At 42.9% G+C, this 14851-nt stretch overlaps 1 protein-coding gene across 1 annotated transcript in view; it reads left to right on the forward strand.

Moving 5' to 3' along the window:
* The window catches only part of ABTB1 (ankyrin repeat and BTB domain containing 1), a 1282257-nt gene that overhangs the window by 655425 nt on the left and 611981 nt on the right, over positions 1-14851 (forward strand). The window contains exon 5 of the mRNA XM_044078542.1: positions 4392-4551. Within this exon, the coding sequence (XP_043934477.1) occupies positions 4392-4551 (160 nt within the window). The remainder of the gene's footprint in view (positions 1-4391; positions 4552-14851) is intronic.

The raw sequence follows: 14851 nt of genomic DNA on the forward strand, positions 1-14851 counted from the left end.
CAGAACAATTCTTAGTAAGCTGGAGCCAGTCATGCAAATACTTAAACTTTCTTTCCCATTGTTAAAAATACAAAAAAATATGCAGGTGTTCCCTTTTCAGGGATTTGTTCTTGCGTGCTTATCTTTGCTCCCATTTTTCTTAGTTTGTAAATAATAAAATAAATTAAAAAAATGATAGGCTTACCTTACAAATCCTGGATCCTGGCAGTTTCGAGGACAGAAAATAGCTGTAGTAGTCCACACACCATACAGAGTGGGAAGGATAGGAAGTCTGTCAGCATCCAACAACAGAGGAGAGGTTTCGATCAGCCTTTTCCCACAGCACCCCCTTGCTTTTGTCACTGCGGGAGCTCAAGAGTTACAGCTCCAGCATTGTGATCAGGATAACAGGGGGGATAGGTACTGTGTCCATAACTGACCACTCTTTTGGATCCTTTGAGGGTACTTCCACGCAATCACACTTACCGCCCAGTGTGCTATGGGCTCATGAATTTATTTTAACAATGCATACTTCTATGTCCCATCATGCTGTAGGCTCATGAACTTGTTTTAACAGTTTATAGTATGCGTCCCAATCATGCTGTGGGCTCATGAACTTGTTTTATCTTTAACCTTTTCTCTTTTTCTTTCTTTTCTTTTCTCTCATTCATACATTGACAGAATAAAACATTTCTCATATCTCTTACATTTCAATCCTGAGGGTACTGCCCTTGACACAAGGTGCCTCCTTGTGTTAATTGGTCCTTTACTGTTTGCACACATACATTTACTAGTCTCATTAGCTGTGGGGTCTTCCCACTTTTACTTTGTATACCTTACAAACAACGCAGTCAAACAAAAACAGTCATTCGATTATTCTACATTTTGCTAAAATTGTCTAAAAGAGAAAAAAACAAGCCAACCCATTTCCCTTACAAAACAATTTCCCTGCCAATTCTAGTATGTTTGCACACCATTCATAGCTACACAGCTGAATCTCTGACTGTTCCATAGAAAGCGGTGTGGAATTCACAGAAAATCTGTGATGGGCCCTATTCCAGAACTGCCTTGCAGCAATACCAAAGTTCAGATCCACAGCACGACACCATAATGTTAAAAGTAGAAAATAAATAACATTAAGAATTTACCTTGTATACCTTCAGTCAGGAACAACACATCAGGACGTGCAAACAGAAATCTTTTATTTACAATGCTGGGAGACTATCTTCATAGCAGTTGGAAAATCAGTCTCTCTGAACTTAGAAAAACTGCATCTTTTATACACTTTCTTATCAAATCAGCCATGCAGACTTTTACGTTTACAATAACTGCAGCAAATCAATGACTATAAAATGTTCTCATTCCTTGTGATTCTCGCCTCGGACTTCACGTGAACACTTTCCTTTACATGACCCGCCTGCATCAAGGGTCTTGTTTTCTGATCTTGGATATTTCAGTCCTTTCCTAGCAACAACAGACTCCTAGCCTAGAGGAGTCAGGCTAACAAATTCTTTTTACGGTAATTAACGTCCCTCTAACATGCCTCTGCTCCTACAACACTTTTCCTTGTTGCATATTAAAAGAATGCAGTTAAAACACAACAGTAACTGCAGATTATGAAGCTGTATTTTTCCACAGTCCTGCTTACAAATTATATTTGCTTTTAACAATCATATTATAGAATCCTTAATTAAAGTGAAATTAATATATGTTTTAATAAGCTGATCTTGTCCCATAACACTTGGAAAGGAAGTCCAAGACATGTGGTCTCAATTTGAGGTCAATCTTCACACCATATTGTAGAAATGAGAACAGTCCTGTTGGCTTTGCAGGCATTTCAAGATGTTCTTTCTCTAGGGATGTTTGCTATTTAGACAGACAGCATGCTGGTGGTATGATTCGTCAACAAATGGGAGAAACTGGTACTAGCCCCTATGTCAAATGGCAGTGAGAGTGTGGCAATGGGCAGTCTCTTCTGGCTGTTTTCTATTGGCAACTCACATTCTGGGGAAGACCGAGCAGGTCCATTTTACTTCCTCATAAGTCATCTCTCAATTTGTTAGTGGCGGAAATGTTTTTTGCCAATGGGGCCAACAATGCTGTGATCTCTCTCATTCTCCCCTTAGTTCCAAGTAAAGCAGGTATTTTGCCCTGATTCCTCCAGACTCTCTGATTCACAGTTGGTCCCCTGGTACCCCAATCACGCGTTTCTTCAGAAAGCATTTCAGTGGAAGAGCAAGGTAATCCTCATTGCACCATTCTGGCCTCGACAGGTGTGGTTTCCCTTCCAGTGGCCTCACCGAATTCACCCTCCCTGGGTGTTCTATCCTTCTCAGGACCTTCTGTCTCACCCGTCCGGGATGCCTCACCTGGATATTTAAACCCTCAAACTGACAGCATGGTTTCTCCATTTCCAGTGATGGCTAGACATTCCAGTCTTTCTTCCCTAGTTCATCACATCCTTACATCATCCCAGAAGTTTCTGTCAGAAAGATTTATAAGAGCAAATAGAAAAGGTTTTCTATTTGGGCCCTCCAGGGACAACTGTCCCAGCTGTTCTTGACTTCCTTGCTTCCATTTTCAGTAATGGAGCTGTTTACTTGAAGTTAAGTTTCAACTTGTTGCCATTTCTAATGATCACTTGGGTGAAAATAGTTCTTTTTTGGCCTGTCTGAGATTATGTAAGTTATCTTTTTACTTTGACTTCCCATTAAGGACCTCACTCCTCTGTGGAATTTAACAGCACTTCTTCAAGCTTTGACCCAGCGTCTGTTTCAGTCTTCAGTCAAGGTAGACTTAAAGTTCTTATCATGGAAAATCTTTTTCCTGATCACCTTTACATTGGCTAGACAAGTGTTCGAACACTAGGCACTTTCTTCGCAGCCACTGTATCTGATTTTTCCTAAGGCTAGGATATCCCTTCAGACTAACCCTTCTTTTCCACCCAAAGTGGCATCCGAGACCGTTATCAACCCTGTCCATCAATCTACCAGTTTATTTCCATGTTTTTCCAACAAGGGAGAAAAGATATTGCATCTGTTGGATGTTCACAGACAGCTTAGGTTATATATTCACAGAACTGGAGATTTCAGAAAGTCAGACCAATTGTTTGTCTCTTTTTTCCAAAGCTAAATTGGGCAAGGTAGTATCAAAAGTAACTAAAGCTAGATGGCTCACTGATTATTATTACAGACAAAAGAAATACAAAGGATTGACATTACCTAAACCGTCTAAAGCTCATTCTACCAGCTCTATGGCCACATCATCTGCTTTGTGGTCCAGAGTGTCAATAGATGACAACTGCCACATAGTCCATTGCTCATACATTTATAGCTCATTACAAGTTGGACATCTTATCTAGGAATAGGGCAGCATTTGGTTCCAATGTACTCTAGAACATCCTTCATTGAGGGCCACCAAGGGTTACTGTAGCTGGGGTTTCTGTCCCATCCGTTGAGAAATGGATGAAAAAGACAACATCAGATATAAAAGTTGTATACTCACTGTAACTATGCATCTGCATTGTCTGTTTTCATCCTTCCTCAACCTCCTGCCCTCCAGCCCCCTCCTATTTTATAACTTCTTTTTAAGTGGGCTCCTAGTATGTCCTGAGGAGTATTTCCTGTCCACCTTGATGGATGAGCTCCACTCTTCTTCTCCTCCTTCTACTGTAGCTAATATTCAACTTAATTTAGATTATGCTTATAGCCAGGTGTATTTTTGGTATAATTGGTATGTTAACTAAAAGGCAAACTTGATCCAAGCTATTTCAGAAGATAGGATTATGGATAGTGAAGGGGGGGGGGGGGGTTGAATTGTGTAGCCAAATTCTAGTGAAGTGGTTGAAGTCTGATCCGAGGTCAGGTCCAAACCTCTATTGGTTGAAGAAATACAGAGGGAGAGAACACAGATGCATAGTTCTGGTGAGTGCATAACTTTTATTTTTGCATGTTCATTTCTTATGTCCACCTTGGTTCCTGCTTGGTTGCTGTCCTGTGAGGTGTTTGCTTGATGCATGCATCCTCATGGACTTTTGATTGGGTCACTGCTTTTGTCAGTAGGTGAATTGATGATTTTCTGAATTGTGTGTGTGTGCGTCATCCATCTAGTGATGGGTTGGTGGACTGGTCCTCAGCATTATGCCCTTTGCTTGCTAAGATTGGTTGTGGCTTACATCCTTTTATGTGATGAAACAGGTGTTAGAAAATGCATGCATGAGTGTGTGAGCCCATAACTACTAGATACTGAGGAAATAACTTTCCATCTCTAAGCTTGATATTTATGTAGCTGGAATTTCCATTAATTACCAATTTGTTTGTTTTCATTTTGCTTTTAACAACACACTTTTTTTTTTTCGTTTTTGTTTCATTAACCAAAATAATAAGATGTTTCTGTTCCTTGTTTCAAACTAGGTTACTGGAGCAAGGTATCCACAGTGATGTTGTTTTTATTGTGCATGGTGAGTCGTTCTGTGCCCACCGCTGCATTCTCAGTGCACGATGTGCTTACTTCTTGGAGATGTTTGAAACAAAGTGGAAAGGAAAGAATATGATCGCACTTAAACATCCTCTGGTATGCTGATTCTGAACTTTCAAGACTGGTGCTGTTGCTGTAATGACGCTATCTGTAAATAAGATTAACATTGTATCTGGGCATAAGATAAACAAATAGAATTGTTGTTAAATTATCATGTATGACGTAGGCAGTGTTACATTTATATAAATGAAAGTAAACCATAACGACACAATCTCAGTTGTAAGCATTGTACATTCCAAACTGTGCTGACACAACTGTAGCTGCAAACATTATACATCATTTTTAACATATCCAGTCATTGTTAGTCAACCATTATATTGCTTATTCATGTCCAGCCTTCTTTTAAAACTTGTTCCTCCTCTGCATGTATTGATCCCAAATTTCAAAGTGTAATTTGCTCCCACCCTTTTCTAATTGTCCCAGTTCCAGTTGTTTTATCTCTATTGCTATCTTTGCTACTTCTAGTAAAGTCAATTTATACTTTGAGTTCCATTTTCTAGTAATTGCCTTTTTGGCAGCCATCATAATTAGACTCAACAAGGCCTTACTATGTCTAGGCAATTCTGATTCTGTATCATAGCTCAAAAAAATCATTTCCCTAGTTACTCCAGTTTGTCAACTCATTACACTCTCAGAAAATATGTTCCCAGTTACCCCTTTCTTCTCCATCACACCTCCAACATTTGCTGTCTGCTTGAGGAAAAATTCTTTGAAGTCTGCTTGGGGAATAAAAATAACTATGCAAACACTTCAGGTAAAGACCGCAAATCTTCTAGATTTTGTTGCATATTTGGTAAACATACATATATCCCCCTATTGTTTTTGTGAATTGTTTATCTAATCTCTCTTTCCAGTTCTTCCTAACCTCCTCTGATTGATTCTTATAGCTATCATGAAATATTTTATATGCTGTACTATTTCTTTCTTTCTTTCTTAATGGCAACTTCTGTTCTTGATTCTACTAAAAACTCTACTAGTGCTGGTCTTTCAAGAACCCCCCCCCCCAATTTCTTTCTCTTCACTGTACTTTGATGTCAATCCTTGATATGGAAGGCAATCTCTAGCCTGCAGTCCAAGTAAGTTCTTGGCATCCTCCCATTCTATTACCTTTTCTCTCTAGTAATTTGCAGTGTGTTCTCAGTGCCTTGGTTCCTTTGCCAGTTTTCTCCAATATATTCCTGTCCCTTCTTGCTTATTGTCTGTATTCCTAATTGCAGTCATCCCTGCTGGCAGAATCTCCTTTCTCTATTCCCATGTTGGCTTAGTTCTTAGAAGACCTTCTGCTACTTTATGAATGTAATATTCTGTATGATTATTGTTGTTCCCCTTAAAGGTTTGCATCCAATGTTTGGACGATGCATTTCATCATCATCTCTTTCCTCTTCGAGTTAGTTTTTTTTCTTGTGCTATGTATAGGAGCCATAGTTGTGTTGCTCTGAAATACTCCTTCAACTCAGGTAATCCCAATCTGCCCTGTTCTTTTGGAAGAATAAGCTTATCCCACTTGACTCTTGCCATCTTCCCCTCCCAGATAAAATCCTTCACCTCTTTATTAATTGCTGTCCACAGCTTCTCCTCTGGTTGATAAAAAATATGCCTGACCAGTGTACAAGACTTCTTCTTCTTTCAACTTTTCCCAGTTAGGGGTCTCCACAGCGGATCACCTGTTCGCTCATGATTGGCAGCGGAGTTTTACGGTGTTGAGTTGCCAGCCCGGCGCCCAACCTTCCACAGAAGGCACACACATGCACGCACTCACACCTAGGGCCAATTTAGAGTCTCCAGTCCACCTACAGCATGTCCTTGGGATGTGGGAGGAAACCGGAGCACGCGGAGGAAACCCACATGACTACAGGGAGGACATGCAGACTCCGTACAGAAGGCGCCCCAGCCGAGGATCGAACCGGAGAACCTCTTGCTGTGAGGCGACAATGCTAACCGCTGCACCACCGTGGCCACCCCTGACCAGTGTACAAGACTAAAGGGACTAAAAATATTTTAACTGCTTGTATCTTACTATCAATATCCGTATAACAGAACTTCCATTTTTTTTCAGTTTTTGTATTATCTTTTGTTTAGACTCCTCCCACATATCCTTAGCTGTCACTCCATTATCGTTTTTAATCTATACTCCTAAATACTTAATTTTATCATGTTCCTATAAATATGGATATTGCTGAACCAATTCATATGTGGGTACATAATTTACCACTATTGTTTTTGTTTTAGCTTCATTAATTTTGTATCCTGAAGAGATTTGAAACTCTCTTGGTATGTTCTGCAGCACTGTAATGTCCCTTTCTAGATTTGTCTGGTATAAAATAATGTCTTTTTCAAATAGAGCCAACATTTCTTGACTGGCCATACCAGTTATATCCTTGAATTTCTGAGTCCCTTATTTTCTTTGTCAGTGGTTGTAAATGTAATGCAAATAACAAAGGGGAGAAAGGACACCTCTGCTGATTCCTCTTCCCATGCACAGGTTATCAGAGAGGACCTACCCAGTTTAATTTTCACCTCCGATCCTTCATATATCCTCCTAATCAACCTTATAATTTTATCAGGGAATGTGAATGCTTACATTGTTTTGCTCATAAAATCCTAGCGTACACTCTCAAATGCTTTCTCTGTATCAAGACCCACCAGCAACAGTGGTATTTCCTTACATTCTGCTTCCCTCCGGATCATCACTGTTCTGATGTTCATCGTGCATACAGCTGCAGTCATAACAGATGGGTTGTCCTGCCGTCAGGCGGGTCCTCGGTTGGCCGAATTCCAAAGTCTAGGTCTGGCGTCGGTTGTCGTCGCTTCTTCCCTGATGTCAGTGCGACAAGGGTATAAAGGAACCAGCCGCCGACGCCATTTTCTTCAGTATTTCTTGCCGTGCGGTGCCCGAAGCAGAAGCAGTTCGCAAGTGCCGGTCGGCCAGCACCTGAGATTACGAAAATTTGGAAACCGAAGTCTTCTTAAAAGCTAAGTACCCCGTTGGGGAAACTTTTCTTGCCTCAGACCGATGTCAGACAAAGTTAATAATTGTATTTCTTGTGGGAAGCAAATACCGCATAAGGATTTCCATTCCCTCTGTATACCTTGTTTAGGCCCAGACCACGACGTCTCGGTCTGTCGCTTTTGTGCTACATTCAACAAACGCACTATTAAGCGTCGGGCGGAGTTCGCCCAGCATTATTTTGGAAAAGCATTTAACTATACTATGTCGTCGGATACTCCGACTCCGGTTTTGTCTAAAAAACGCAAAGACAAGGACCGACACACGAGGTCCGCGGCCTCTACCGACACCACGCCAAAGCCGACTACACGTGGTCCGGTTCTCAGCGAGGCGCCTACGCAGCCCCTGACTACCGACGACACTTCTTTGACGGTGTCTCCTGTGCCCGAGGTCGCAGGCTCCTCGGCCCACACCCCAACTACAGATACCGAAGCCACTCTTGGCGTTGAAACTCAGAATGTGGACAGGTCCACCTCCACTCAAGGTGTCTTCAGACCTTCCTCTTCTTTCTCCATCAAGGCTTTCACAAAGTCTAAAGCAACCATGCACTCTAAGAGACCAGCTACACAGGGCCCATCTCCAGGCCCCATGCCTAAGAAACAGATGCTTAAATTGGCTGAGGATTTAATTACTCTTATCAGAGGTTCTCAGCCCCCACCGGACAAAAGGCCCAGAGTGGAGGAAGATTCCCCCTCCTCTGATCAGGGCTCCATTATTTCAGAGCATTCTGATGATCAGGAACATTCTTACTCCCCTTTTGAAGACTCTGATGCGGAGGAGTCCATCCCTTCTGTCTCCCCCCCAGAGGATTACTCATTTGGGGAAACTTTGCATACCTTAAGGGAACACTTCCACTGGGAAGGCCAAGATTATTCAGATTCCAAGAAAAGGCTCAGGGAATTTCTCTTGCTACCTCAGCACAGGCCTCTGGCTATACCTCCTGTCTTGGACATCCTAGATGATGTTTACTCGTAGGCTTGCCTTAACCCGGACTCTCTACCTCCAGCCCCAGTTAAGCCTGACAGGTACTACAGGGTTCCTGACTCACACCAATTTCTATACAAAAGCCATGCTGCTGACCCAGAAACCATCTCACAGGGCCCCAAGGGAGTTAAGGCCTCCATTGCTAAAAATCCACTACCTTCCGAGAGATACTTCAGATCCTTATAAAGGTGGGGAAAAAAGATATATACCTCGGCTACCTTATCCATGAGGGCCTTAAACTGTCAGTTTCATATGCTAAAATACCAACAGTTTTTGTTATCACAATTGAAAAGTAAAATGTCACAACCTGAACAACCAGACTTGAAGGAGTTGCAGGATTTGATGCATAGTGCAGAACAAGTGGGTAAGCATACCTTACAATGTGGTTTTGATGCTCTAGAGGCCTCATGTAGAGCTGCTGTTACAGGATCGGTCATACGTAGGCATGCCTGGCTCAAGGAACAAGCCTTACCTGATCATGTCAAAGCAAAATTACTAGACGCCCCTCTTCAAAAGGATGTACTATTTGGTGCTATTGCTGAGGAGGTGTTAAGGAAAATGGAGGAAAAGGCTAAATCAATGCAAACTGTGAAAGAATTCCTACAGGTACAACCCCCACGTTTTAGTAGAAATTGGCCTTCCAAAAACTGGTCCTTTCCTGCCACGGACAGACCCCAAAGAGGCAGATACAGGCGCCCGAGGGGCAGAGGACAATCCCAAGGATCGTTTAGAGGCAGACAATGGCAAGCTCCTGCACAAAGAGATGGTGAGGATAACTCACAATCTTTCAGAAAGCAAACCCAATGACTTTCCCCTTTGCATGCCAACCAAGTCTCAAATGGCAGCCCCCTTAGGAGGAAAGCTGGCATTATTTTCAAAAAATTGGCATATTGTCACAAAGGACAAATGGATCCTGGACATTATAAACAGAGGCTACAAATTCCATTTTCACACCCTTCCAAAAATGAGAGGCATGCCAAACCTGCCGCACAATCAAAGGGCACAGGCACAAAGGCAAATTACAGATCTCATAAACATTGCAGACATTGGACCCGACCCAGTTTGGCTTCGTCAAGGGCAGATCATGCCTTTTGAACTTGGTCGACTTCTTCGAAACAGTCACCAAGGCCATTGATGAGGGAAGGGCAGTCCATACAGCCTACCTTGACCTTGCAAAGGCTTTCGGCACAATACCCCACTCGGGTATTGTAGAAAAACTTACCAGCTTAAATGTAAACCCATATGTCACAAGATGGGTTGCAAACTGGCTTAAGGACAGAACCCACAGGGTTAGAGTTGCTGGCGCTATGTCAGACTCCAAGCCGGTCACAAGTGGTGTCCCACAGGGCTCGGTCCTTGGCCCCCTATTGTTCGGCATCTACTTCTCAGAAGTACAGGCCAACATGGGAGGACTTTGGCTGACAAAGTTTGCAGACGACTGCAAACTGGGCGCCATAGTGGAAAGTGCATCGGACACGGATATCCTTCAGAAGGGACTCACAGAAACAGATAGCTGGTGCCAGAGCCATGGCCTGAAGTTAAACGCCAAAAAATGTATAGTCATACCCTTCGGGAAAAACAAGGTAACCCCAAGCTACCATATAGGTGGCAATCCACTAAGCACAGAAGAGGTTATCAGGGACCTGGGGACCCAGGTTGACAGTGGCCTTTCTTTTGACACTCACGTTGCTAAAGTGGTTAGAAAGACCTTCTACATTGCCCACCTGATCATGAAGGGATTCACATCCAGATCTAGTGAGGTAATTGTTCCCCTGTACTCTTCACTTATCAGACCAATGATTGAGTACAGTGCCCCATTCAGGATGTATCTCACCCGACATCTGCAGCAATTGGAGAGACCCCAAAAGTTCCTCACCAAAAGGATAAAGGGACGCCAAAATCTGTCATATGCTGCCAGATTGAAGAAACTCCAGCTCTATTCAGTCGCATACCATCTGCTCAGAGGTGACACGTGCCTGACATACAAGGCCATGTCCAACCCGGAATTAATGGACATGCTCCACCTCAAAAAATCCAAATCCACCAAAACCACTAGAGCAAGCGACTTAAACCTTAGCACGGATATAAATAGGACGTGCTGGAGGGATAGATTTATCACTCGGAGACTCCCTATGCTGTGGAATAAAATCCCGGTCCATGTGAGGCAGAGCACCTCGCTGGCTCTGTTCAAGAGAAATCTTGACCTGTGGATGGGAGATCGTAGGTTTACCCCGGGAATCATCTCTGTGTCACTGCTGGACAGAGGCATAACAAACTAATGGGTACAGTATTTTGTCATATAAGGCGTGGCGTAAGCCACAAAACTTTGGGCTAGGCTTATAAATGCCTTAGGGCAGATAGCCTAGTATAAACCTATGAACCTATAAGAGGTACCTACGCACGAACAAGGTCAAGGTTTTTATTCCAGGCTATTTCTGGTGCCAAGGAAGGGAAAAGATTGGAGACCTATTTTGGACCTATCCATCCTAAACACATTTCTACTGCACAAAATTCAAGATGCTCACTCTACAGCAACTTCTTCCCATGCTGGGCAAGGAGTCTTGGCTGGTAACATTGGACCTCAAGGAGGCATACCTGCATGTCCCAATCAGACAAAATTGCAGAAGGTACCTCAGATTTCTTGCAGGTTCAACCCATTATCAATTCTCTGCATTGCCCTTTGGCTTATCTACTGCACCCAGAGTATTCACGAAATGCCTGGCATCAGTAATTGCCTACTGCAGACTTCAAGAGATACAAATATACCCCTATTTGGACGACTGCCTGATCCAAGCGGACAGCAAGCACATTCTTCTGAAACATCTGGCTTATGTAATAATGTTGTTGAACTCTCTGGGATACACAGTCAACAAAAAGAAATCAAGGCTAATACCCTCTCGGAAGATAATTTTCCTGGGTGCCAATTTGGACACAAACACCCAGATGGCCTACCTCATACCAGAGAAGCAGCAGCAACTAATTCAATACTTCAGAACACTAGCAAATTGCACCAGGCTGACTGCAAGGAAAATCCTGCAGGCTATGGAATTCATGGCATCTTGCATCTTACTAATCCCATGTGCAAAGCTGCATATGAGGAAACTACAATGGTACCTGAAAAACATATGGTCTCAACACAGCCACAGTTTGGAAACAATAATACCACTAATTCCATGTCTGCAAAAGGAATTTCTGTGGTGGGCTCAAGCATGTCAAACAAACACAGGTCTTCCATTCAGCAGGCCTCAAGCAAATCAAGTCATCACAACAGACGCCTCGGACTACGCCTAGGGGGCGCACATGACAGATCGGTGCATTCAGGGCAAATGGTCCCAAAAAGAAAACCACCTTCACATCAATCAAAAAGAAATGCTAGCAGTAATAAATGCTATTATAGCTTTCAAGGACCTTCTACAACCAGGTCAACTATTGATAAGAACGGACAACACCACAGTTATGTGGTACATAAACAAACAGGGAGGAACACATTCTTACCCCCTATGCAGACTGGCCATGTCACTTTGGAACATGGCCATGGACTTACAAATGGAACTACAAGCACAGTACTTGCCAGGCAAGGAAAACACGCTGACAGACAACTTAAGCAGGAATATGACAGATCCACACGAATGGAAATTGCATCCAAAAGTTTTTACAGAAATAATCCAAGAATGGGAAAGGCCAGACATAGATATCTTTTCCTCCCACAAAAATCATCAATTGACAAAATTCTGCTCAAGGATCTTCCATCCAAAGGCCTGGAGAGTGGACGCTCTCTCTTTCAGTTGGACATCAATGACAGTTTATGCCTTCCCACCTCTTCCTCTGCTGCCCAAAGTTCTATTGAAAACCAGAGCAGACAGACCAAACATGATTCTCATTGCTCCGGACTGGCCAAGGCAACACTGGTACCCACTCCTGAGGAGCCTGACTCATTCCCCACCATGGACCCTGCCTCTAATGCCTCTTCTTCTGACTCAGCACAGCTTCAAAACTCTTCACAGCCAGCTAAAAACACTCAATCTAGCCGCATGGAAGATTCCTTAGCATCACAACAGGCCCTACTCTCCAAGGAGATGCAGGATGTCATTTTGGAGGCCAGAAGGCCATCAACTAGAAAAGCTTACTCCGCAAAATGGAAACGTTTTTGTGTCTGGAATGAGAAAAAGGGCCAGGATCCTGGAAAACTGAATTTACCTCAAATACTACAATATTTGGCTCTACTGCTAAGCAGTGGACTTTCTTTCTCCTCCATCAAAATCCATGCCTCAGCCATTTCTGCAGAATACAACACTGATCCACCTTTATTCTCTCACCCTCTCTTAAGACAGTTCCTCAGAGGGGCTAAGAATCTAAGACCTCCAAGGAAACAACCAGTACCTGCTTGGGATCTTAATTTCATTCTGGAAAAACTGACCTTGCCTCCCTTTGAGCCAGCTGCCTCATCAGATTTGCAATATTTGTCCTGGAAAACAGCTTTCCTTCTGGCTATCACCTCAGCTCGCAGAGTTTCAGAACTACAGGCTGTCATGGCTGTCCAGCCTTTTATCATCTTCCATCAGGACAGAGTTTCCTTACAAACCAACTCATCCTTTATGCCTGAAGTGGTATCCAGGGTAGCTTTAAATCAGGCCATACATTTACCTACTATTTATCCTAATCCTCAAAACAAAGGGGAGAGATTACTACACTCCTTGGACATCCACAGACAACTGTGTTATTATTTGGACAGAACAAAGCCTTTCAGAAAATCAGAGCAGCTCTTTGTGGCCTATGCGGTGGGAGCTCAAGGAAAGCCAATTTCCAAACAGACAATCTCAAAATGGATAGCCCACTGCATACGCTTTTGCTATTCCTTTCATGGCAAAACTGTACCTACAGGCATTAGAACTCATTCCACCAGGGCCACAGCCACCTCTGCAGCCTTCCTCAGAGGAGTTCCTACCAAGGATATTTTGGAAGCAGCCACTTGGAGTTCTGTGCATACCTTCTCCAAGCACTACAACCTACCATTATACTCCAAGTCTAAAGCAGGCTTTGCCACTGCAGTCTTGCAGGGCATTTTGGCTCCTCCTAGTTCCACCTAGTGCCTACCACCCCTTTCTTAGCTTTGGGATTCTACCCATCTGTTATGACTGCAGCTGTATGCACGATGAACATAGAACAGTTTTGTACCTACCTTAAATGTAGATGTTCGAGTGCTAATACAGCTGCAGTCCAGGTTTCCCTCCCTCCTTCCCCTCTTGGGACAGGCCTATAGGCTAACACATCCTCATACAACCTGATTGGGGTATTCATTTATGATGTATTTGCTTGCAACTACTGTTATTTTGATTATATTGCACTGCATTATTACACAAATTTATGTATTGCCTTCCTTCTGGGGGAACCTGACATCTGGGGCAAGAAAAACTGAAGAAAATGGCGTCGGCTGGTTCCTTTATACCCCTGTCGCACAGACGTCAGGGAAGAAGCGACGGCAACCGACGCCGGACCTAGACTTTGGAATTCGGCCGACCGAGGACCCGCCTGACGGCAGGACAACCCATCTGTTATGACTGCAGCTGTATTAGCACTCGAACATCTACATTTATGGTAGGTACAAAACTGTACTTTTATGTTGTCAAATGGTTGCCTTCCCTCCACAAAACCACATTGATCAATATCTATCAATTTTGGCATCACTTTTGCTATTTTTTTAGCCATTGTAGACATAAACACTTTATAATCATGGTTTAGTATTGAAATGGGCCTGTAGGAAGCTGGATCTGTTGAGCCTTTACCCCTTTTAGGTGTTACAGCTACCACCTCTTTCTTCCAGGAAGTTGGTACTTCTCCTCCTCTTGAAGTACTGTTAAACAAAACCTTCCAAATCTTTATAGGTTTTTTTTTCCCTCCTAGCTTCCAAACTTCTGCAAGAATACCATCCATTCCTGGGGACTTTCCTGTAGATTGGTTGTACATCACCGTTTTATCTCATCTCCTCCTATCCTGTTAGTAACTGAGTCTCCTCTCCCTGTAACCTTGGCATATTTAATTCTTCCATAAACATTTTCAATTGTACCTTTTTTGATTTCCATGTTTCTCTGCTTTATGCAGACTTTTCATAGAAGTTCTGAAATATTTCTAATAATATTTCTACAGGACCCCTTGTTAAAGGCTTCCTATGCTTGGTGACAACCCTTTCTACTTTCTGTTGCCTGAGTCATTGTGCTAAACGTTTTGTGCTCTAGAGTTATTGTCAAAAAACAATTGCTTAGCAGTAATTATCTATACTCATGCATATTATTGAGGTACTCCCTTATTTTCTGTTTAGCATTCTGCAGTTGCTCTTACGTGAGATTT

The sequence above is a fragment of the Protopterus annectens genome, chromosome 7.part1 (genome assembly GCF_019279795.1).
Source record: "Protopterus annectens isolate FY-2018-M chromosome 7.part1, PAN1.0, whole genome shotgun sequence".
In the NCBI taxonomy this organism is placed as follows: Eukaryota; Metazoa; Chordata; order Ceratodontiformes; family Protopteridae; genus Protopterus; species Protopterus annectens.